The following is a 24087-nucleotide window of genomic DNA, read 5'->3' on the forward strand; positions in this document are numbered from 1 at the left end:
TCAGTCTCGGTGACGTCGTGGTGTTCTCCTGTAACGATGGGTTTGAGTTGATCGGGGAGAATAACGCCACCTGTCGGGACGCAGGTAACATGACAGGATACGACTGGACCAGTTCTGCACCCGTCTGTCAGCGTAAGTTTAGATTGCTAATGTCACGCATAAGTTTTGAATAACGTGCTAAACATTTCCGCTAGTCTTTGCTTCTGTATGTGTGTTTGTGATTAGGGGAGGGGGGGCGTTAATGACCACTTAATCAGATACAGAAAAGGACCAAAATTATTTTGCTTGAACTATGACCTTCACTTTAAGACTTAAAATGTGTTCTAACACCCCCCCCCCCCCCTTCCAATGAATGAGACCTGACTGCTTCTACATGACATACAATGTGTTCTAATTCCCCTCAGTTGTAGTGAGTGAGACCTGTCCGGAACCTGACGTAGCGAACGCTGAGCGTACAGGAAACGGAACGGCTGTCGGGGACGTAGTTTTGTTCCAATGTGAGCCGGGCTTCACCTTTACAGGAGCGTCCAGCCTCACCTGTCTGGCAGGTGTTCCGCCCACCTGGGACACGAGTCCGCCCAACTGTACAGGTCAGTACGGAAATCGAAATACCAGACTTTTAGGAGGTTTGGTGTTTTGCCCTTTCTGCTCATAGCCATAGGTCCTTGTTTTTTTTTAAGATAAAGGCTTCAATACATGGTTGACATAAGGTTAATTTTCTGCTACGTTTTGAAGTTAGATGTCTGTGCTACGGTCAAAAACCTTTAAGTTACCGATAATAAAAGCGAGAAGAACGGAAAGTACTAAAAACTACAAATTAATATACCGCTCCAAGGCTAACTAAACGGACTTGGCGTACTCTTATTGTTACTTAGCCACGTGTCCAGTGGAAGAACAGCGCACTTCTGGTTCTGGAGTCATTTTAAGCCCCGGGTATCCAGAGCATTACGGAACCGACCAGGACTGTGCTTGGGTCATACGCGGCTGCGGAGGACCGGTCACGCTATCCTTCCGGTTCTTCCAGACGGAGCAGGACTACGACTTTCTGAGCGTGTTTGACGGTAGGTGGACATTCTGAACGTGTATAACGGTAGGTGGACATTCTGAACGTGTATAACGGTAGGTGAACATTCTGAACGTGTGTGACGGTAGGTGGACATTCTGAACGTGTATAACGGTAGATGGACATTATGAACGTCTATGACGGTAGGTAGACATTCTGATCGGCACATCGCAGTTGGGTTGAGCCTCACGGAGAGGAACAAGGGGTCATTCAAAGGCCTAGGCACCTAGGCAGCTAGGCACCTAGGTAGATAGGCACCTAGGCAGGGATCGACTTTAGACGATATTCCGTTCTGTTGACTCCGGTTATTGGAACTTCAATTCGCAGTGATATCTTCGACCGCTGTTAGCTTTCTTTCTCTGTACAATCCGTTTTTAAAATTTATCTAGAATCTCTTTAGAAGGCTACAATATGACCTCTTTAGCGAAGGTGGTATCAAAGTCCGTCTTCTCTTTTCGTTCTCAAAGCATTTTTGTTTCAAAAATATTCAGATATGAAAGCTTCAGTTAAATAATTATTCATTTTCCTCCGTGTGCATTTTATCTCATTACAATGTTCTAGACGCAAATCAAAGTTGTTGTTTTTTCTTTCTTCCAAAGATTCTTCTGACTCACCAGCTCTTGAGTACAGTGGACAGCTGGACCTGCCGGACTACACCAGCACCTCGTCCGAACTGTCCCTGAGGTTCACCAGTGACGGGAGTGTGGCCGACAGCGGCTTCTGGGTAGACTACAGCTGTGAGTCTGTAATCGGTAGGAACACAGGGTATTCATTTTTCACTGTCGGAAGATGAATTGGTTGAATATCTATATTTTTTTGCATTGCTCCTTTTGTATTTTCATTCTTATTTTTCTATATCCGTGTACAGTAAAATCCTAAGAACGACTTACATATCTTTCTGTGTGCCAGAACAGAACATTGTTGTCAACATCATTCCCAGTCTTTTATCCATTGACATTCGTCAGTTTAACCTACTTCAAATATAGCTATTACAACAAGAATAGTTACTCAAGCACCTGGATACAATTTGGAACATTCAGACGTTTAAAACAGCATCCGCTGTCTTTCGTCAGTGACTTTTGGTGTATCTTATTTTCTGGATGTCTTACCTTCATCAACGTAGCTATTATTATCTATAACGTTTTTAAGCACAGGCAATCGAATTAATGGCCTAGTAACGAATTAATGGCCTAGCTTAGTAATAGGTTTTTGGATGTCAAGGCACATACAGGGCTCAGAAATGAGTGGTATTGGCAATACTCATAAGCTCTAAAGCTCGTTGATCTGCCAATAGCAATAAAATCCTGTTCTTGCATGCTTCATGTCAAGTTAAAGGACATCGGAGTTGACGCTTTCTTCTCCCGCTTGTGTTCCAGGTTGCGGCTCGGACGAGTTTCCGTGCGCGAACGGGAACTGCACCGCCTCCGGCTCGCTGTGCGACGGGACCGACGACTGCGGGGACGGCAGCGACGAGTCAGCCGACGTCTGCACAATTGGTATGGCCACAACGGGTAGACACAGAAAGGTTGCGCGTATGAAGCGACAAGCCGGTAAGAACGACCTACGATTTTCGCGGGTGCCTCTGCTGACCTCCGCTCACGTTTCACGGTTCACGGGTCTCACTCTGCACTGAGGTTGGCACCACACACTTTGCATGACAGGGGCGCACAAGTAGAACTGTAGATCGGGCAGACGGCAAGACGTTTGCTCTCCGCAGTGATTGCTGCATGTCGTTTGTTTCAGGTTGCGGGTTTTGCACTTATTGAAACTCGCTTGCTGCATTTGTTGCTGGTTGCGGGATTTGCACTTGACGCCTGCTTTGCTTTGCACTGGTCGAGGGATTTTCGATTAAAAACTTGCTTGCTGCATCTTTCCCTGGTTGCGGGTTTTTCTCGCTGCAGATTTAACAGGCTGCGGATTTGCACTTTTGTTGTCCTGCACAATGCACTGGTTGCGGATCGGCGCCTGCACATCTTGCACTTCTGCGCTGCACCGTGTGATGCACTCCTCCTACCAATGTGTGTGTACTGTTGGATGGTACATAGACTGTATAAGACGTTTAGAATTTGAACAAGGCATCAGAACATGCCTGGGAGAAAACACGAGTCTCTATCAGAAGAACTGTTAAACAGTAGTCCTGTAACCTTGCTCTGTTCTGTTACCTCCATCTACTGCATGGATACCAGAGGACGAATGCCTGGTGGAGCCCTCCGCGCGGCAGGACTGCGGTTACTCGGGCATCACTCAAGAGGAGTGTCATCAGAGGGAATGCTGCTTTGACAGTTCAACTGCTAATGCAATCTTCTGCTTTAACAAGAAAGGTGTGCATAAAATAAGCCATGATTAACCTGTTAATGTGCATAATGCACTCCACGAGCCTCTGGTATAACATAAGCCATGATTAACCTGTTAATGTGCATAATGCACTCCACGAGCCTCTGGCATAACATAAGCCATGATTAACCTGTTAATGTGCATAATGCACTCCACGAGCCTCTGGCATAACATAAGCCATGATTAATCTGTTAATGTGCATAATGCACTCCACGTTGAGGAGGGAAAATATGTTTTTTTTATCCTCCTACTGACGTTCTTGCAAATATCCTCTGTTGCTAAAGGAGGTACATTTCAAAAACCTGACAGTGTATCGAATCGGATCTAGATCGGAATTTACAGCGCAGTACAGAACACGTGTTTTGTTGACATATTCTATTTTTTCACACTTTAAATGCCTAGCAACGGTTGCTATGTAAAAAAATCATGATGGAAATGTTTTCTTTTAATCATTGAAAAGAATATTAATTCCAAGGTTCATAATTTTATCTTTTTCAAGGAACTCTTACCCCAATTATCTAGTTAGAATTGCAGAGAACCCAAAAATCGACATTATCTATAAAACAAAATTGCAGTAAATGTCATTTATTACTGAAAACAGTGGTCTTGTCGCAACAATTTGCGCAGCTTGCTATGACGAGCATTATTGCATATATGTACCAATCACGTGAGCTAACAGGGTAAAATGAAAATAATATAGGTCTTGATCACCGGCATGCCACATTTTGTCTCATTTACCTCCAAGTAAAGGCACTTCAGGCAAAAGGGCAAGCACCGGCTTTCTAAAACACTTTTTACCAAGCAATAATATATTAGTACCATTATACTAGCACCATTCGCCGAAGGTTACGCATCCATGTAATAATATAAGCAAGAAAACATTTACCGAAGCAGCTGGATGGAATTTGGAAGAAATACAATGTTTCCAAAAATATCATGTTGCTAAGAGTAAACATTTTCTTGCGCATATTTAGATTTGTTTCTATCGTTGAGAAGATCTTGTATGCCAAATTTGACCTTTTGTACCATAATTATTACAGCAATCGTTTAAACTTTTTCTGGTCTCTTACAAATTTAATGGGTTGCGGGATCGCAAGTGCACATTTTGCAATTCCGCGTAGCACGTCTGTGTCGCACCCCTCCCGTCGATATGACATCGCATCGAGCATTGCTCACTACTAAAGCGAAATGCCGATCTTCCCGGGAGTTTGTTTGCATTCCTCTCGTTCGTTGGCTGCAGAGATCAGCCCGGACCTGATTTCGCACGGGTGTTACGAGGACGTGTCGAGTCGGAGGTTTCCGCACGCCGCCACCAGCTCGTCTGACATGACCAACAACAAGTGCTCGGACCATTGCAGACAGGAAGGCTTCTCTTATTCAGGTAAAGACTCTTTACTGTTCTTGTATGTGGATCGGAAAAGCCGGAACCATCATGGCATATTAGGGAAAGCTATGTTTAAATGGCTTGGCCGTGTGAGAATTACCGGTTTAACTTACTTTAACAACCCTGTCTTTGCAAGGAAACGGGACCAGGTTTTGAATGGATTAACAGTCATTACAGCAAACAAACTGCATATATATATCCACCGAACAGCATTATTTATGAACATGAATACATATAATATATCCACCGAACAGCATTATCTATGAACATGAATACATATAATATATCCACCGAACAGCATTATTTATGAACATGAATACATATAATATATCCACCGAACAGCATTATTTATGAACATGAATACATATAATATATCCATGTATCGGCAGCGACCCAGTACTCGACCCAGTGCTTCTGCGGGACGGCTGGGAACTTTGCGGCGCTGGGAGAGGCCCGTCCCGCGGCGGAGTGCGCAAGCGCGTGCGGCGGAGACGCGTCTCAGATCTGCGGGGGGTCGTGGAGGATGTCTGTCTACAGGGTTCCCGGTACGTACCAAACTTATCATAGGAGATGTCTGTCTACAGGGTTCCCGGTACGTACCAGACTTATCATGGATGATGTCTGTCCACAGGGTTCCCGGTACGTATCAAATATTATCATGAGGATGTCTGTCTACAGGGTTCCCGGTACGTACCAGACTTATTATGGAGGATGTGTGTCCACAGGGTTCCCGGTACGTATCAAATATCATCATGAGGATGTGTGTCCACAGGGTGACCGGTACGTACCAGACTTATTATGGAGGATGTCTGTCCACAGGGTGCTCGGTACGTATCAAATATCATCATGGGGATGTCTGTCTACAGGGTTCTCGGTACGTATCAGACTTATCATGTGGGATGTCTGTCTACAATTGTCCCGGTACGTATTCATGTGGGATGTCTGTCCACAGGGGTTCCGGTTCTCAGCAGATCGGGTCCAGTCACCGCGCGGAAATACTTTTTTTTTCAGCAAGAGAACCCGGCCTTATTTCCCTTATATGCCTTATATGTTGAAATTCGCGAAACAGCGATCCCCCCTCCCCAATGAACGCCGGCGACGTCTAGAACGCTATAATTACCCCTGTTTATGCGATGGCATCGACAAGTCGGAAATTTCCTTCTTTGACTGATAAAGAGGCAATTGTGATCATAACATAAAACAACATTTTATTTATGGGGACGCTTTTTTTCATGCTGCGTTGCTAGAATCCAACCCGAGAGCATTTTTGCGTCTCGGAAGGTCACATGTCAAAAGTGCCCGGGTTAGGCGACATGACGATGCCCGTGAGTACGGTCAAACATCGGGTGAGTTGCTGACTTTTCGCGTCAGAACGACGGTTTCATGTACGTTCCTAAAAATTCTACAGTAAGATCATAGAGGAATAGCAAAAAAAGTCAGTCATGAAAAATACAGAAATCACAACATCAAAGTAAAGTGGCCGATCTTTTTTTCGTATACCAACAAAGAGTGTGACATGTTCATTTTGGATTTTTCGTAAGCGTATCGGTTTGCTTTCATCACTTTGTAATCATTAATATACTGGCGTTTCATGTTTCAACAATATTTAGTTAATATTCAACTTTCCTAACATCTTTATATTCATGTTTCATGTATGGTCTCTCTTTGAAATACGCTGTTTTTTGCCCTATATCTTGCTAAATTTCGCTCAGTGGAGCGACAGCGAGGTACGTTGTCTCTCATTTGTAGTGATGGAGTTTTGGGATATTTTACTCTAAACTGTTGAGTACTAGATGCATGTAATACAGTTATGTCGCATTCCCTCTGAAAAGGCTAACCGATTACGCAATCTACTTTTTGGATACTTCTACTTTGAATTTCTCAGAAACCCCTTACAAAAATGTGAGGAAGTTGAGAATACGACATGTATTACGGGACAGTAGCAGTGCAGAAGGAAGTCATGTCTTTTAAAAGAACTGTCATTTCTAATCTATTTATTCCATCTTATGTCAAAACTACAGTCACATCTAACATGTTTATTTCATCTTATGTCAAAACTACAGTCGCATCTAACCTGTTTATTTCATCTTATGTCAAAACTACAGTCACATCTAACCTGTTTATTCCATCTTATGTCAAAACTACAGTCACATCTAACATGTTTATTCCATCTTATGTCAAAACTACAGTCACATCTAACATGTTTATTCCATCTTATGTCAAAACTACAGTCACATCTAACCTGTTTATTCCATCTTATGTCAAAACTACAGTCACATCTAACATGTTTATTCCATCTTATGTCAAAACTACAGTCGCATCTAACATGTTTATTCCATCTTATGTCAAAACTACAGTCACATCTAACCTGTTTATTTCATCTTATGTCAAAACTACAGTCACATCTAACCTGTTTATTTCATCTTATGTCAAAACTACAGTCACATCTAACATGTTTATTCCATCTTATGTCAAAACTACAGTCACATCTAACATGTTTATTCCGTCTTGTGTAAAACTACAGTCACATCTTACCCGTTTATTCCGTCTTGTGTAAAACTACAGTCACATCTTACCCGTTTATTCTGTCTTGTGTAAAACTACAGTCACATCTAACCTGTTTATTCCGTCTTGTGTAAAACTACAGTCACATCTTACCCGTTCATTCCGTCTGCAGACTGTGAAGACGTCCGGACTACTGTCTCCTCTGAGAAGACTTACCAGTGGGACATCGCACGTGTCGGCTCGTCACCTTTGACCTTTAGGGTCATGGCCAGTAATGACGTGCACATCGCCCTGTCCTCTGTACGAGCCGACCAGCCGGACATGTACGAGATCGTCATCGGCGGTTGGAGCAACTCCGAGTCCGCCATTCGCCGCGCGCCGGGCGGTGCCGAACAAACACGAGTCTCCACAGCAGGTAGGTTTTCCTCAATGGCCTTGCTGGTCTTCAGGTTTTCCTTTTACACCCTAATGATTGCGATGAGATGCATCTCAGCACAGGGTAAGCAGCGGCAGTCATCGTGTGCGTTACGTTTCTGTTGTGGGGTGGCGGCCGTGTGTGCCTGTTGTAAGGTGGTAGTGTATGTCTGTTGTAAGGTGGTCGTGTGTGCCTGTTGTAAGGTGGTCGCGTATGTCTGTTGTAAGGTGGTAGTGTGTGCCTGTTGTAGGGTGGTAGTGTGTGCCTGTTGTAGGGTGGCGGCCGTGTGTGCCCGTTGTAGGGTGACGGTCGTGTGTTTCCGTTGTCGGGTAGCGGTCGTGTGAGTCTGTTGTAGGCCAACGGTCGTGTGTGCCTGTTGTAGGGAGGCAATTTTGTGTGTGCCTGTTGTAGAGTGGAGGTGGTGGCCGTTGAGCCTGTTGTAGAGTAGTGGCCTCTGTTGTCTGTTGTAGGGAGGCGGTCGTGCGTGTCTGTTGTAGGGTGGCGGTCGTGGGTGCCTGTTGTAGAGTGGCGTTGGTGGCCGTGTGAGCCTGTTGTAGAGTAGTGGCCTCTGTGTGTCTGTTTTAGGGTGGCCGTGTGCGTCTGTTGGAGAGTAGTGGTGAAGGAAGACCATATTTTACCTTACTTTCCAGGCTTTTTGTCGGCTGGTGAGTCCCGGGGCTTCTGGATCTCCTGGGCGGAGGACGGGACCGTTGCCACCGGGCGGGATGGGGAGGGCAGCCCGTTCATGCAGTGGCAGGACCCCGACCCGCTCCCTGTTCTGTACTTCGGCTACTCCACAGGATTCGGCAGCACTGGCCAGTTTTCGTTTCAATGCCAACTAGGTATGCAGTGGTTAACTACATAGTTAATTTTTTTGTATGAATATTATATGCAAATAATGTTCAGATAAAATACCTAGATGAATCTGCGTGGGCTAATTACTGATTAGAATTCTTCCTCGCAGTACTGAATCAAAATTACTCACAACAATTCATGCCTGAACCACTGAATCATAATCAATCACTGCAATCTGTGCCTGTACTACTTAATTATGATTACATCCTACAATTCATGCTTGTACTAAAGGGGCCACCCTAAAATGCCTTTTCTATTTTATTATGGCTTTATCGCCTCTAACGTCGAGATGTTGAAGTACAGAATTGCTTTATGATATAACGGCAATCTCTATGTGTCATATTGCACATTGCATTTCATGTACGCTCAAACCAGTTCTGATCAGGAACCGGCAGTTCTGACTGGTTCACATAGCAGTGCAGCACAGGTGTTGCTGCATCACTATGTGAACCATGGCCAGTCAGAATTCCCTTGAAAAAGGTCACAGATGTTCGCCAAAACGTCGCTGGAATAAATCTCTTTGTTGTGCAAAAAGAGTCTTTTCATTCAGTGACTTACCAACCTTATGAAACTATTGACGGATGTCACAACCACTTTCTCTACGTAGACCACGTGACATCGATGATTTGGTCTTTGAATTTTGAAGAAACCTACATCATAACAGTCGACAATTCAATGTGTTAACTTGTTGTGCAGGGACAAACTTTTGTACTTTTTACTACAATTGTACACATCTGAAGGTTCATGCTTATTCAACGTTAATTGACCTTGTCATGTTTACGAGTCATGTCTATCCGCCGTTTAGAGCCCGTGGGTTTGTGGACGTTCGGTGCGGAGAACGGGACGGCAGACGTTACCGGAAACGGAAATGACGGTGTGGCCTCAGGCACTCAGTTGTCAGACGGACCGAACGGAACTTCGGGGTCTTACGAGTTCTCCGGTTCCTCCCGCTCCTACGTGGAGATCCCGAACGACGGGCGGCTGGACGTGCGCTACTCCCTCACCGTGCTGGCGCACGTCTTCCCCACCGGGGCCGCCGGGCCGATCTTCAACTACCGCACGGACGACTGGGGCGTCCACTTCTGGCAAACTGCAGCGAACCAGATATTTGTGAGGTACGTCAGGAGCGGCGCACACATCTTCACGCCTGATATACGATATCCATGCTCGTCTTACTCCAAATAAGCGTACCGTTTGTCATTATAGGTTACTAACAACTAAGAATTCATAATGAGATTTGATTTTCAATACATCTGTTATCATAGTTTGCACATATAACAAGATAGGAAATAGAATATTATGTAATCTTTACTGACAAATCTTGTTTTGGTATATGGTGAGTGCCTTAAATCCAGTTGGAACTTAATATCTCGTTTCAAATTGTTTGCATCTATTCCTAGAGCTGTTACCAGAGACGGCACGTTGCTTGACGCCGTGAGTGCAGACGTCCTTCAGCAGAGCTCCTGGAACTATGTCGGCGCCACCTACAGCTACGCTACCGGGGAGCTCGCCGTCTGGCACGACGGCGTCAAGGCTGCGAACCTGTCGGTTGGCGTGACACAGTTAGCCACGCAGTACGCCGTGCGGGTGGGGTACAGGGCCGGCGACTCGCGCGCGTTCTCCGGTAGGATAGCCTGTCTGCAGCTGTATGATTACGCCAAGCAGCAGGGACAGATTCTAGAAGCCAGGACAAAGTGCGACGGTAAGGCTAGGGTTGTGAAGTGTGCAGGCTTCCATCTGTTCTGGGAAGTAAGGTTCTGGCATTATGGAGACGAATTGTTTTCATTTTGTAAAGATTGAAATAGTTTTTACCTGTTTTTCATGGTGAGTAGCAAAGCCCTCCTTTGAGACAAACTTCGCACTAAACTCGCTTGGTGGTTTTGGTGTAAGCTGATTAACTTACTGACTGTGTGTACTGTTTTTCAAGCATACCGTTAGTAATGGCGTCATTGCTGTCTACATATTAAGGGCAAGGGACAGGTGGAGGTGGACAGATATTGAACTATAACTGATAACTTCAACTGGTCACGGTTCTTGTATTGTTTATGAGATAATTAGATTGATTAAATACGTTTTAATGCTGCCTTCTCGTACATTGCATTTTTCGCATTACTCCACCCATGTAGAAACATTTCTCATGACCAATGTCAGGGAATAACACTTGTGGGTTTATCAAGTCCGTATGATTTCCGTGGAATGCTTTTCTTTATAGGACATAAGTTACCTTTAAATATTTATGTACATGGATTGATGAACTTTGCACTGTCAGTTCTAATTATTTCCAGCGGTGAAAGTCTGCATTTCTCAAATGTTAGCTGTTTCACGACAAAATAAGCATCGCACATTTTTTTCAAGAGGAAGGTCTCTGTCTGGGTCTAGGTCATCCTAATCAAGACGAGACCAGGACACGCTCGTCCATAACACAAAACATATAGCCAGCGGTCGTCTATGACACATATAACCAGCGCGCGTCCGTCCCTAACATGTGTGGCCAGTGCACATGTGTTTTCGTAGTACATATCACCAGGGCACGCGTCCTTAACACGTATGGCCAGGGCACGCGCCTTCGTATCATGGAAGTTGTTTCGTGTTATCTATGGGGTTTGAAAAATAGTTTTTTTCGCCTTTTTCTGAAGGCAACATGATTCAGCTGTGGCATGTCCAATCGAATTCGCTGTGATTCAGTGCGATCTTTGTCACGAGTTGCTTTATGCATTAGAAAGTTTCGGGCATCCACGTTAAGATACATGTAGAATAACTGGACAATCGCTGTTTTCTTCATAAGTATATCAAATCATCCTTTGAAAGTGTTTTTTTTTCACTCAAGAAGAAAGAGAGCACACAACATGTACTTTCAGGTGGTGTTGAATCCATACTGATGCTTATTTCTGTTACAGGTAGCACCGTCCTGCCGACAGAGCCGTCAGGTGCGTTTTCTGGCTTTACCAGCAGTGGATATCAAATGACTGTCACATCGAAGACTTAAGCTAACAGATATGTGTTGGCATTATTTCCATGTAACATAATTCCTATTATATATGGAATGAACTGTATGAACGTTTGTCTACGATGCTGCAACTATAGCGCAACGAAAAGCGCCTGCTCCTGTGCGATGTACAACAGGATCTTTATGTATGCTAACCATGCACTTTTTATACTAAATAAAATTTCCAAGCCAAAATATCGTATGAAAATGTGTCCCATGGACAATCTGGATGCGATGTTGTGGTAGGGACTTTCATAATATCGCAGCGATGACGTCCTGCGAACGCCCCCCTCCCCCCGAACCCCCTTCGTCCAAATACTGCCATGTCCCGCGTGTCAACACACAAGATAAGAGCTGGGGAGACCAATGTGAACGGAAAGGTGATGAGAAATTGACACAGAACGGGCTCTTCCTTCGTTTGCGTTTCTGCATCTACGACGGCACTGACCTGTTAAAGCTAGTTTCAATACGGCTAAAGCTGCTATTGACACAGCCCCGTTTGGTCTCCGATTACTGTTTAAGAAGGGACACATCAATCGTCTATGGATACAGATTTATTAAGTTATTTTTCAACAGGTTGTCCCATGACGCACTACGTTTATTACAACGGAAATTGCTACAAGAGCTTTACGGAACCGAGATCGCGCGATGAGGCCAGGCAGGCGTGTGCGTCGGACGGCGGGGTTTTGGCCATGCCGAAGGACAGTGCCACAAATTCTTTTTTCGCTAGTCTAGCAGAAGTAGTAAGGGGTCCCTGGCTTGGGCTAACGGACGCCGACGGCGATGGGCAGTGGGAGTTTGAGGACGGCCAAACCCTGACGTCATCTGACTATTCCAACTAGAAAGCCGGCGAACCGGCGCCAGATAGCTAGCGATCGCGGTGGCTGTGTCGGCTTCTGGTCGACTGGATTCTCATGGGATGAAAAAGACTGTAGCAAAATCAGGGGCTTTCTCTGTCAGCTAAATCGTAAACGTCCCTATCACAACATCGCACACATGGTTACGTTTATCTAAGGTGCACTTTTCATTGCGATATTTTTCGCGGAAACTGTAATCAGTGTAAAGAGACGCATCTTTAGACTATATATAAATGCACCCTTTGGCACACCTGAAACGACTTTTTCATCAAGTTATATTTCTAGCGTCGCATATAGTATGTATTTACGTATTACGTTTATTCAAAGAATCTTTTTTCAATACGAAACATCCAAACAGAATCTATGCCGACTGATGCATTGTTGAAGTCTAAATGATTCTACATAATGTCCTTTCTACAACGTAATGTTGACACGGAAATAACGTCATAATATGTGATACGCATTACACTATAAGACACCGCTTAATTCTTCAATCGCTTTCAGAATGTAGATCAAACTATTCACTAGCAATTTCACACAGGAAATGATCGACTTGCGTCGAAAACAACAGCGTCAAACCTGAATGCATATGTACCATATCTAATTATATTTCATCATCACCAGCATCAGTTAAACCGTAAATGACTGGTAAAAATAATGACGTCACGTAAAAATACTTATGTCACCCCCAACAGGAGAGGGCGCCTGGCTGACGTTAAACGCGTCCTGGGTGGCGGAGACGTCCGGCGCTCCGTACTCGTCAGGCGGTGTGACGTATGACGCCGCGGCCGCGCTGGACGGCAGCAGCGCCACCTACTGGCGCCCCCAGTACTCCAGCTCAGGCGGCTACTGGCTCATCCTGGACCTGCAGGCGCCGCACACGGTCTCGCGGTTCCGCTTCAGCGGCCCGGGGGACATAGACCACGACGTGCGGGCGTTCGCGCTGCAGGCCTCGCAGACCGGCAGCCCCTACCTGTGGCATGACGTGGTCAACGTCACGTACATCGCCTCGGACAGGTCCACGGAGGCTCGGGTTTACTCGGGTTTCTCCGTCACCGCCCGGTTCTGGCAGTTCCGAGTCACTGAGACGCACGCCAGCCCGCCAGACGGACCGCCATTCATCACGGAAATAGGCTTCTATGGGTTCGAAGGTATGTCATGCTCGTTTTTCTATACGTGCCAATATGTCATCTGTTGTGTCAAGAAAAGATAACAAAGACAACATGCATAGGTCCTTGAGTCCAGGGTATGCTTTTTCTGACAAAAAGAGTTCTTCAAAGATCGTAATGACATTTTCATCTGAAAAATACTATGTTACAATTTTGCACCAAGAGAAACCAAACTGCAACCCTATGTGAAGTTCTGAGCATGCTGTGCCGTTCGATTGGCAATGTCATCACTGTTTGATCAAGGGAAAGGCTTTCTAACGAATACAATTGATTTGTTTCTAATTTAGATGGTGCGGAGCCTTCAGCACGACAGCATAGTTTCTATGAGTGACGAATGTCATTTATGGACAGTAATCACTGAAATGTTCGATTTACGTTCCAGCCCAAGTCGTGGTTACCACTGTGCGACCTATGCCGACAGAAACACCGGCATACACGCCTTTATCCACAAAGCACGGCACGAGATCGGCACCTGTCCCTGGTAAACATAGATGGAACTGATATTTTCGTACAGACGGGTATCCCTGTACACTGAAACAGTATTAATGTGGTGTTGTCGGCTTATAGGTCTCAAGGTGCCTAGATTTTTCCGGTGGTGGCTTTCCTTCATGGAGAGTCACAAGTATTTTCGTCACGTTTATTCTAAGGTACTAACATATTGCGCACATTGTTTACGTTGTTCCAGGAGCTTTGTCTTAGTTTCCAGGTGTCCGGTTGATCTGATTTCCAGGTGATAACAATCTAGAATAGCTGTCAGTGGCGATGCACTATAACCCCCGGTATAAAATACCACACTGGGAAATAGTTTCTGTGAGCTCAGTAGTACACTTTAAAACAACTGCTGATTGATATGTGGGAAATACTAAACGTAAAAGAAATGGTCGTTTATTTATCACGTTTGCATTTTCACAATGCTGACGTTTACATTTGATTTGGTATGGAAAGGATTTCCCTTGCCTCCGGATGATTTTGCGCTTGCATAATACCTGCTGGCAAACACTTCAGCAGAGCTGTAATCTAGCACACATTTCCTACAGTCCGTTTGACGAAAACTTTTCTGAATATCTTTGCTGATTTAACAGTTTTTAACCTTGGGTTGATGGATGAAGCATCTAAAATAACCATCCTTCATTTTGGCGTGACAGACTCAATATAATTTGAACTTCGTTTCAAACCTCAGTGCCTTAATCTTATTGGTTTACATGATTTAACGTTTTTTCATGTTTACTGAAACTCCAACATGACATTTCTGTCTGCCATGAAGAAAACCTCGCCCTCGAGCGGCCCGCGACCCAGTCCAGTGTCTACTCCTCCTCGCACCCGCCGGGCCTGGCTGTGGACGGGAACGCGGACACGGCCTGGGCGGGCGGCTCGTGCGTGCACACGGCCAGCTCAGCCGACCCCTGGTGGGCGGTAGATCTCGGCTTCTCCCGGAACGTCGGAACCGTCACCATCTACAACCGGCAGGACTGCTGCTGGGACAGGATCAACCCCCTCCGCGTGCACGTAGCGGACTCCGTGTCGGGCCTGTCTGACGCCACGCGCTGCGGCGGGGACCACAGGTTCCGGGAAGGGCAGGCGAGCCTGGCGGTGGCCTGCTCGGGCCGGAAGGGCCAGATGGTGGTCATACAGCTTCCGGGAAGCGGCCGGACGCTCAACATGTGCGAGGTGAAGGTTTACGAAGGTACACATGCAAAACATTACACTTCCAGGGGAGGGGGCGTATTTCTTTGGACAACCATTTGGAGTGTTGTCGGGTAAAGTCTAGCTTAGGACTCAACCTAGTTAGATGACGGGGTTGATGAAGTTCCGGGTCCATTAAAGTTGCCCACGATTACGTATTTATGGAAAATAACCAGAGTAAATCCTTAAATAAATGTCATTGGAGTCTCCCCTAGGAAACTTCAACGGAACGTCTTTATGTAAGACGAAAATGCAAATAATAACTTCGCATGATGACCTAGGAACAAAGCAGAATCATTTTTCAATGATTTTCACATTCCCAGCAACTAATATCGCCTTGGGGCGCCCGACGCAACAGTCCAGTCACCACCGATACAGCCAGCCGGGCGGCCGGGTGGTGGACGGGAGCAACAACACCAACTATCGCGTCGCGCCGTTCTGCGTCCACACGGACGGCGGCACCGACGGAAGGGACCCCTGGTGGTACGTCAACCTCGGGACCACCAGGACCATCGGCTACGTCACCATCTTCACCCGCCAGGACTGCTGCCCGGAGAGGATCAGCCCCTTCCGCATCCACATCGGCGACTCCGCGGACGTCTCTGCTAACGCCAGATGCGGGGACAGCCATACTTTCCCCGCCGACCGCGCGGACATGACGGTCTCCTGTTTCGGGATGACAGGGCAGTACGTCGGCATCCTTCTGCCGGGAAGCGACAGGATCTTACAGCTGTGCGAGGTGGAGGTGTATCCAGGTACACGGCAAGGGGGGGTCTTTTCTCTAGCTATGGTGCAAGGCAAGGGGAAGGCCGTCTTTTCTCTAGCTCTGGTGCAATGCTTTATCTCACGGCAAGGTAAATGCCATATTTTCTAGCTCTGGTGCAAGGCTCTATCTTCGCTGCACGCAGCGACATGCTCGGTGTGCGTGGAGACGGTGATGGCGGTGACGCAATAAAACGAATCGGTTTACAGTTTTCTGCTCTGCTGAAAAAAAATATACAGCTATTCTACACACGCTGCAAGTGCTACATTAGAGAGCTGAAGGTTGCATTATTACGCCGAAGTGGTGTTAACTTTGGTGAAAGGCTTCTCCTTGATTGCGCAACTCATCGCTCTTTGAGGTTTATTTACAGCTTCAACTTTGTTCCCGCCCTTCACGCTGGTGGTGAATCGCATGGCAGCTGATCTGTTCAACACGCATAGACTCAGCTTTCCTGCACGCATACCATAACCTGCGCACCGCCGCATTAGACCCGAAGTCGACATGTTAATGAGTCTCTTCGCGGTTCTCTTTCCCCAGCCCCCGAGGGGTTCTCTGTGTTGGCGCAGTCGTCTGGCTGGGAGGATCCGGGCTTCGGCGCCGACAGCACCTACGTCATCGCTAACGGGCAGCAGAGCAGGGTGGAGTCAGGTGAGCCCAGGGTGCTTCTTCGGGAAAATTGGCGTTATTTGTTTGGAGCTGAGGGTAAAACTATGTATACGGCAAATCGTACCATAGAATACTGAAAATGCAGCTTAACGTTGTCGTTTCATGTGTACAGCATGTCTGTGTCACAACTGCTCTATTTCTTAACAAGTAGGTATGAAAAAAGCTTATTATAAACATATATTGGACTGAATTACCTGCAACTCTACAGTAGTTCTGAAAAATCAGACTCGATCGCATTTCGTCAGAGTCTGTGGACAAACATGTAGGAACATGTGCCTCCTGTAACCCCCGCGTGCTTCTATCCCAGCACCAGGCACGTTCTGCCACTGCCCGCAGACCGGCTGCGGAGGGTCGGGAGTGGGTTAGGGTTAGGGTTAGGGTTAGTCTGTGAGCATGTGCTCCGGTAACCCCCGCGTGCTTCTATCCCAGCACCAGGCACGTTCTGCCACTACCCGCAGACCGGCTGCGGAGGGTCGGGAGTGGGTTAGGGTTAGAGTTAGGGTTAGGGTTAAGGTTAGGGTTAGTCTGTGAGCATGTGCTCCGGTAACCCCAGCGTGCTTCTATCCCAGCACCCGGCACGTGTGGACAGTCCGCGTTCCGCCACTACCCACAGACCGGCTGCGGAGGGTCGGCAGTGGACATCACGGGCTACTCGGGAGTTTCCCTGCAGTTCTGTGCAGAAGCTTGCTGCGCGCAGCAGACATGCCTGTCCTTTCAGTACAGCATCACGGCGGACTGCTACCTGAAAACAAAGCTATGCTCTGCGTCGGAGAAACTGTCCAGTGCAAACGGCAACATGTACGACCGGCTTATTCTACCAGGTTAGTGCTTTTGTGGACAATACAATATATAAGAAAATACAATCTAAGAAAGGAAATGCAACATTTTTTTATATCATGTTTGCTTTAGAATTGCTGTAATGATGCTGTAGAGACGCTGTAAGGATGCTGTGTAAATATTCTAATAATGTTGTAGACTGTAGAAATGCTGAAGAAATGCTGAAGAAATGCTGTAGGAATGCTGTAGGAATGCTGTAGGGATGCTGTAGGGATGCTGTAAGGATGCTGTAGAGATGCTGTAGGGATGCTGTAGGGATGCTGTAGGGATGCTATAGGGATGCTGTAGGGATGCTGTAGAAATGCTGTAGGGATGCTGTAGGGATGCTATAGGGATGCTGTAGGGATGCTGTAGAAATGCTGTAGGGATGCTGTAGGGATGCTATAGGGATGCTGTAGGGATGCTGTAGGAATGCTGTAGGGATGCTGTAGGAATGCTGTAGGAATGCTGTAGGGATGCTGTAGAAATGCTGTAGGAATGCTGTAGGGATGCTGTAGGGATGCTGTAGGAATGCTGTAGGGATGCTGTAGAAATGCTGTAGGAATGCTGTAGGGATGCTGTAGGGATGCTGTAGGGATGCTGTAGGAATGCTGTAGGGATGCTGTAGGGATGCTGTAGGGATGCTGTAGGGATGCTGTAGGGATGCCGTAGGGATGCTGTAGGGATGCTGTAGGAATGCTGTAGGGATGCTGTAGAAATGCTGTAGGAATGCTGTAGGGATGCTGTAGGGATGCTGTAGGGATGCTGTAGGGATGCTGTAGGGATGCCGTAGGGATGCTGTAGGGATGCAGTAGGGATGCTGTAGGGATGCTGTAGGAATGCTATAGGGATGCTGTAGGGATGCTGTAGGGATGCTGTAGGGATGCTGTAGGGATGCTGTAGGGATGCTGTAGGGATGCCGTAGGGATGCTGTAGGGATGCAGTAGGGATGCTGTAGGGATGCTGTAGGAATGCTATAGGGATGCTGTAGGGATGCTGTAGGGATGCTGTAGGGATGCTGTAGGGATGCCGTAGGGATGCTGTAGGGATGCTGTAGGGATGCCGTAGGGATGCTGTAGGGATGCAGTAGGGATGCTGTAGGGATGCTGTAGGGATGCTGTAGGGATGCTATAGGGATGCTGTAGGGATGCTGTAGGAATGCTGTAGGGATGCTGTAGAAATGCTGTAGGAATGCTGTAGGGATGCTGTAGGGATGCTGTAGGGATGCTGTAGGGATGCTGTAGGGATGCCGTAGGGATGCTGTAGGGATGCTGTAGGGATGCTGTAGGGATGCTGTAGGGATGCTATAGGGATGCTGTAGGGATGCTATAGGGATGCTGTAGGGATGCTGTAGGGATGCTATAGGGATGCTGTAGGGATGCTATAGGGATGCTGTAGGGATGCTGTAGGAATGCTGTAGGGATGCAGTAGGGATGCTGTAGGGATGCTGTAGGAATGCTATAGGGATGCTGTAGGGATGCTGTAGGGATGCTATAGGAATGCTGTAGGGATGCTGTAGAAATGCTGTAGGGATGCTGAAGAAATGCTGAAGAAATGCTGTAGGAATGCTGTAGAAAAGTTGTAGAAATTGTATATAAATGCTAAATGAATGCTGTAGGGATGCTGAAGTGTTACTCGATGTTTTTTGTTTTTTTCACCGGCAGTTATCCGGCGCGGGCATCAGGTGTTCATAGTGAATGAACAGACCGGGGCAGTAGTAGAGAGGGCTGTGTTCGACACGCATCATGGGGGAGGAGGGGTCACAGCAGCGCAGCAGCTGACGACATTTCTGCAGGGGATAGCAGAGGTATTAGCAGCAAACTGTATATGAGCTGTTTTTACCTGAGATAGTGTACACAAGGTACAAACTATGGTATCTACTGGTACATATCTACATATGCGTGACAAGTTACTTGTTTAGTTGAAGTCTTTGGCAAGATTCGTCAGTCGCCAGTGACACAACTCCATCATCTGTACAAACTCTTAGCGCTGAGAGTTGCCTCGTTGCCCACGAAGTTGACACCCCAAACGTGGCAAAGGTCAAGTTCCGCTGCTGTTATATGTCTGACTTGTGGGGACGCTGGATACGTAAACAGAGACAACCACACGTAGAGCCTGTTGTCAACTATAAGCGAAGAATATTACTTTTTTTATTTGATCTTGTTACCTTTGGCATCTCGACTTCATGCATACCAATGAATGTTGTAATTCGACCAGAGACTCAATCGCTAGATCTCGTTGACCCGCGTCCGATACCTTGGTCACAGTGGGAGATTGTTGTTGCCAATGCTGTCAAGAAGGCGTAGTTGCGAAGCTGTTAACGATCACTGCCTGTTCCTGAATCGAGGACATTATCGGCACGGAAACCGCCAAAACCTCCGATGTTAGACGAATTGCGGAACGTTTCTCGTTTGCAATGGTTTAGAACTTAAATGTGAAAGTGTGGTTGTTATTAGGAATATTTTTTCGTCACGTTACCGACAAATATTAGATTGATATATACCCGCCACTCCCGAACTTTAGAGAATAGAAATCGATCCACTCCACTGAGACTAGAAAGATTGTTACTGGCTTTTTACTTACCCGTGAATGTTCATAGTTTTACCATGGTTCCTACCGACCTATAGATGATTTTACCATGGTTCCTACTGACCTACAGAGGCAGGGTTTTACCATATGATGGTTCCTACTGACCTACAGAGGCCACATATGAACGTCCATACATCCTAATTGTTGTTTCCGCCCTGCTACAGGGACGGGTCATTGCGGTTGTTGTTCATGACAGCGGTGACACCAACGCGGACAACGAGCCTGACCTGGCGGCGTACGGGTCGACAACAACCCGACTAGGTACCACAAACCTTGTTTAAACTGTTCGCACAGCTCGACTAGGTACCGCAAACCTTGTTTAAACTGTTCGCACAGCTCGACTAGGTACCGCAAACCTTGTTTAAACTGTTCGTACAGCTCGACTAGGTACCGCAAAGCTTGTTTAAACTGTTCGTACAGCTCGACTAGGTACCGCAAACCTTGTTTAAACTGTTCGCACAGCTCGACTAGGTACCGCAAACCTTGTTTAAACTGTTCGTACAGCTCGACTAGGTACCGCAAAGCTTGTTTAAACTGTTCGTACAGCTCGACTAGGTACCGCAAACCTTGTTTAAACTGTTCGTACAGCTCGACTAGGTACCGCAAACCTTGTTTAAACTGTTCGTACAGCTCGACTAGGTACCGCAAACCTTGTTTAAACTGTTCGTACAGCTCGACTAGGTACCGCAAAGCTTGTTTAAACTGTTCGTACAGCTCGACTAGGTACCGCAAACCTTGTTTAAACTGTTCGCACAGCTCGACTAGGTACCGCAAACCTTGTTTAAACTGTTCGTACAGCTCGACTAGGTACCGCAAAGCTTGTTTAAACTGTTCGTACAGCTCGACTAGGTACCGCAAACCTTGTTTAAACTGTTCGTACAGCTCGACTAGGTACCGCAAAGCTTGTTTAAACTGTTCGTACAGCTCGACTAGGTACCGCAAACCTTGTTTAAACTGTTCGTACAGCTCGACTAGGTACCGCAAAGCTTGTTTAAACTGTTCGTACAGCTCGACTAGGTACCGCAAACCTTGTTTAAACTGTTCGTACAGCTCGACTAGGTACCGCAAACCTTGTTTAAACTGTTCGTACAGCTCGACTAGGTACCGCAAACCTTGTTTAAACTGTTCGTACAGCTCGACTAGGTACCGCAAACCTTGTTTAAACTGTTCGTACAGCTCAACTAGGTACCGTAAACCTTGTTTAAACTGTTCGTGCAGCTCGACTTGGCACCTTAACACGTGTTTAACTGTTCATACAACACGGCTAGGTACCGCAAACCTTGTTTAAACTGTTCGTACAGCTCGACTAGGTACCGCAAACTTTGTTTAAACTGTTCGTGCAGCTCGACTTGGCACCGTAACACGTGTTTAACTGTTCATACAACACGGCTAGGTACCGCAGCACTCGTTGATACTGTTCGTACAGACATGCGATTCTTATCAGAGAAAACGAACTTTGAAAATTAAGTGTGAAAAAGCTGTTACATGTACTTTTATCACATCCGCTTATCAATATCAAATACCAGTGTTCAATGTAGAATTCATTCCTGGGCTATGACATGTTTATTCCCCATGATAGGTACTAGGGAGTCCTGGGCTATGACATGTTTATATCCCATGATAGGTACTAGGGAGTCCTGGGCTGTGACATGTTTATATCCCATGATAGGTACTAGGGAGTCCTGGGCTATGATCAGCCAGAAGGGGGCAATTCCATCTTGGTTTGTGGAAGGCACGAGCGCTAGAGGGGCCGGACCCACCACGGTACAAGCGTACATCCCAACAGGTAGGGAAACAGGCATTTATTACCTTATGGTACAATCGTACTTAGTGACAGGTAGAGAAACAGGCTTTTATCATCATAATGGTGCAGGCGTACATCACAACGGGTAGGGAGACAGAATTTATTCTGCATCTGAATATGATGCACGAGCTTAAAGTGCCCGCGCCAACTTTGACATCGTATAGCTGCCAAATGACATATGCTAGGACTACCAAACTTGGTTACTTTCCCTACAATTTAGTTGGCAACAATTTTATGATAATAGTTTATGTTTATCGTTATTCGTGTTGCCATGGCAACCGGTATCAGACAGGCATTTTATGCAAAAATCACTAATTGTTTTAAAACAATGATATTTCTGAAGTTTTTTTGCTCAACCACGCTAGTTTTGCTACATGTATAACATCATATGTAATGAGATGTAGCTTTCATGATTTGATATTCATAATTTTTGCTAATTTTATGACGTGATCGGTCAAAATCGAAGATGGGGGACCATATCACTATTTTAGGTTTCAACTTGCTTTTTTGCCTTCAAAATCGTCACTACCTGGAATTTTCTTTACCAGAAACATTCAGATTAACGTTTTTTAGTCTATTTCAGTGTGTTTGGGGGTCATAAGTGGAAAAAAGTATTTTTAAGAATTTCACAATGGCCGATCCAAGATGGCGGATCCCAAGGGATCGTAAACAACACATGACTATGACGTCATTTGTACATCAACGTAGTTACCATTGACGTCAGATGTCTTGGTATACATTGATATTATTATGACAGACTTTTTGTATAATACCTTTTGATGTTACGGGAATTCCTTATTTAGCCCAAAAATCACATTGATGACGTCATAATACGTCAGATTACGTCGTAATGTCACCAAAATTACAGATATCATCAACGTTCACGTGTGTATCACTCTCTTAAATTTCTGGCCAAGTCTACATAGGGTTAAGGAATTTTTCACTAAAATAACAGGGCATTTCAAAATTTCCTTGATGAAAAAGCGATTATGACTCAGTGTATCTAGCGAATAACAAGTTCCAGCTAATTAATTAAATAAGTTCCATTTTGTCAAGTGCAAGAAATGAGTATAAATATATTTGTCTGTTCTAAGTCTCGTGAACTTATGACTAGGCAGACGTTCACAGCTCAGTGTAATGTGTTATACGCCAACAGCTCAGTGTAATGTGTTATACGCCAACAGCTCAGTGTACTGTGTTATACGCCAACAGCTCAGTGTACTGTGTTATACGCCAACAGCTCAGTGTAATGTGTTATACGCCAACAGCTCAGTGTACTGTGTTATACGCCAACAGCTCAGTGTAATGTGTTATACGCCAACAGCTCAGTGTACTGTGTTATACGCCAACAGCTCAGTGTAATGTGTTATACGCCAACAGCTCAGTGTAATGTGTTATACGCCAACAGCTCAGTGTAATGTGTTATACGCTGTAATCACACCTTTTTCAGACCCCAGCACACCCACGCCGTCTCCCCCGCCGGACCCAGAGACGCCCCTGCGGTACTGCTGGAGTAGTGAGTATGGCCTGAGCGCGGTGGACGGATATCTATCCGGAGGAGAGAGGTCCAGCGACCCGCCTAACTACTGGTACCTGGGAGACTTCTCCGACAGCCAGGGGTACGCCGGGTGCGCGAAGGCTTGCGACGCGGAGCCGCTCTGCGTGGCGTTCGCGTTCCATTACTCAGCGTACGGAAACACCTGGGGAAGCCAGTGCTACGGAAGGTACGTTCCATTACTCAGCGTACGGAAACACCTGGGGAAGCCAGTGCTACGGAAGGTACGCACACTCTTCAGTACAACATAGTGTCACTCACAACAGGTTCAAAGCCACGCTATTCTTGTATCTACGAGTATTCTGCTATCTTCAATTAAAATAAGTCTTACAAACATAACGGAAAAGGCCCTAACTTTAGACGTTATTCTTACAGTATCAATCACTCAAAAATGGTTTATTAATAAAATGGTCTATTCATAAAAGAAATTATAGATCGTACATAGCTTTTGATTGAATCTTTGTCGCGGTATTTCAAACATAACAGTAATAACAGCTTTAGAGCAAAACTGAATGAGGCCAGAAGAAACGTTTTGGTATCTGATGCAAATTCATGCATTTGTCCACTGAGTTCTTTTCTGTGATATAAGTTTCCCCATCATGCTGCAGGGGTTCCTACCCGGACACGCTGGTCCAATCAGCGA

At 46.0% G+C, this 24087-nt stretch overlaps 2 protein-coding genes across 2 annotated transcripts in view; both read left to right on the forward strand.

Moving 5' to 3' along the window:
• On the forward strand, window positions 1-14368 carry LOC136436036 (uncharacterized). Its single transcript, XM_066429726.1, has 15 exons — window positions 1-132; window positions 405-590; window positions 876-1061; window positions 1663-1815; window positions 2440-2613; window positions 3250-3384; window positions 4638-4778; window positions 5171-5326; window positions 7459-7701; window positions 8352-8543; window positions 9362-9671; window positions 9957-10258; window positions 11454-11483; window positions 13095-13550; window positions 13951-14368. The coding sequence occupies exons 1-15, from the start codon at window positions 90-92 to the stop codon at window positions 14067-14069; spliced, it is 2826 nt and encodes a 941-aa protein (XP_066285823.1). The 5' UTR covers window positions 1-89; the 3' UTR covers window positions 14070-14368.
• Window positions 14177-24087, forward strand: part of LOC136437126 (uncharacterized) — a 14853-nt gene continuing 4942 nt past the window's right edge. Inside the window, exons 1-9 of the mRNA XM_066431604.1 lie at window positions 14177-14183; window positions 14833-15252; window positions 15575-16006; window positions 16552-16662; window positions 17250-17501; window positions 19161-19303; window positions 20250-20346; window positions 21755-21871; window positions 23340-23613. Of these exons, the coding sequence (XP_066287701.1) occupies window positions 14177-14183; window positions 14833-15252; window positions 15575-16006; window positions 16552-16662; window positions 17250-17501; window positions 19161-19303; window positions 20250-20346; window positions 21755-21871; window positions 23340-23613 (1853 nt within the window). The remainder of the gene's footprint in view (window positions 14184-14832; window positions 15253-15574; window positions 16007-16551; window positions 16663-17249; window positions 17502-19160; window positions 19304-20249; window positions 20347-21754; window positions 21872-23339; window positions 23614-24087) is intronic.

This window comes from Branchiostoma lanceolatum, chromosome 6 (genome assembly GCF_035083965.1).
Source record: "Branchiostoma lanceolatum isolate klBraLanc5 chromosome 6, klBraLanc5.hap2, whole genome shotgun sequence".
NCBI lineage: Eukaryota > Metazoa > Chordata > Leptocardii > Amphioxiformes > Branchiostomatidae > Branchiostoma > Branchiostoma lanceolatum.

Coding starts and splice junctions, on each gene's coding strand:
- LOC136436036 (XM_066429726.1), top strand. CDS start 90: ATGACAGGATACGACTGGACCAGTTCTGCACCCGTCTGTCAGC. Junction 133..404: donor TTCTGCACCCGTCTGTCAGC/GTAAGTTTAGAT, acceptor AATTCCCCTCAG/TTGTAGTGAGTGAGACCTGT. Junction 9,672..9,956: donor GCGAACCAGATATTTGTGAG/GTACGTCAGGAG, acceptor ATCTATTCCTAG/AGCTGTTACCAGAGACGGCA.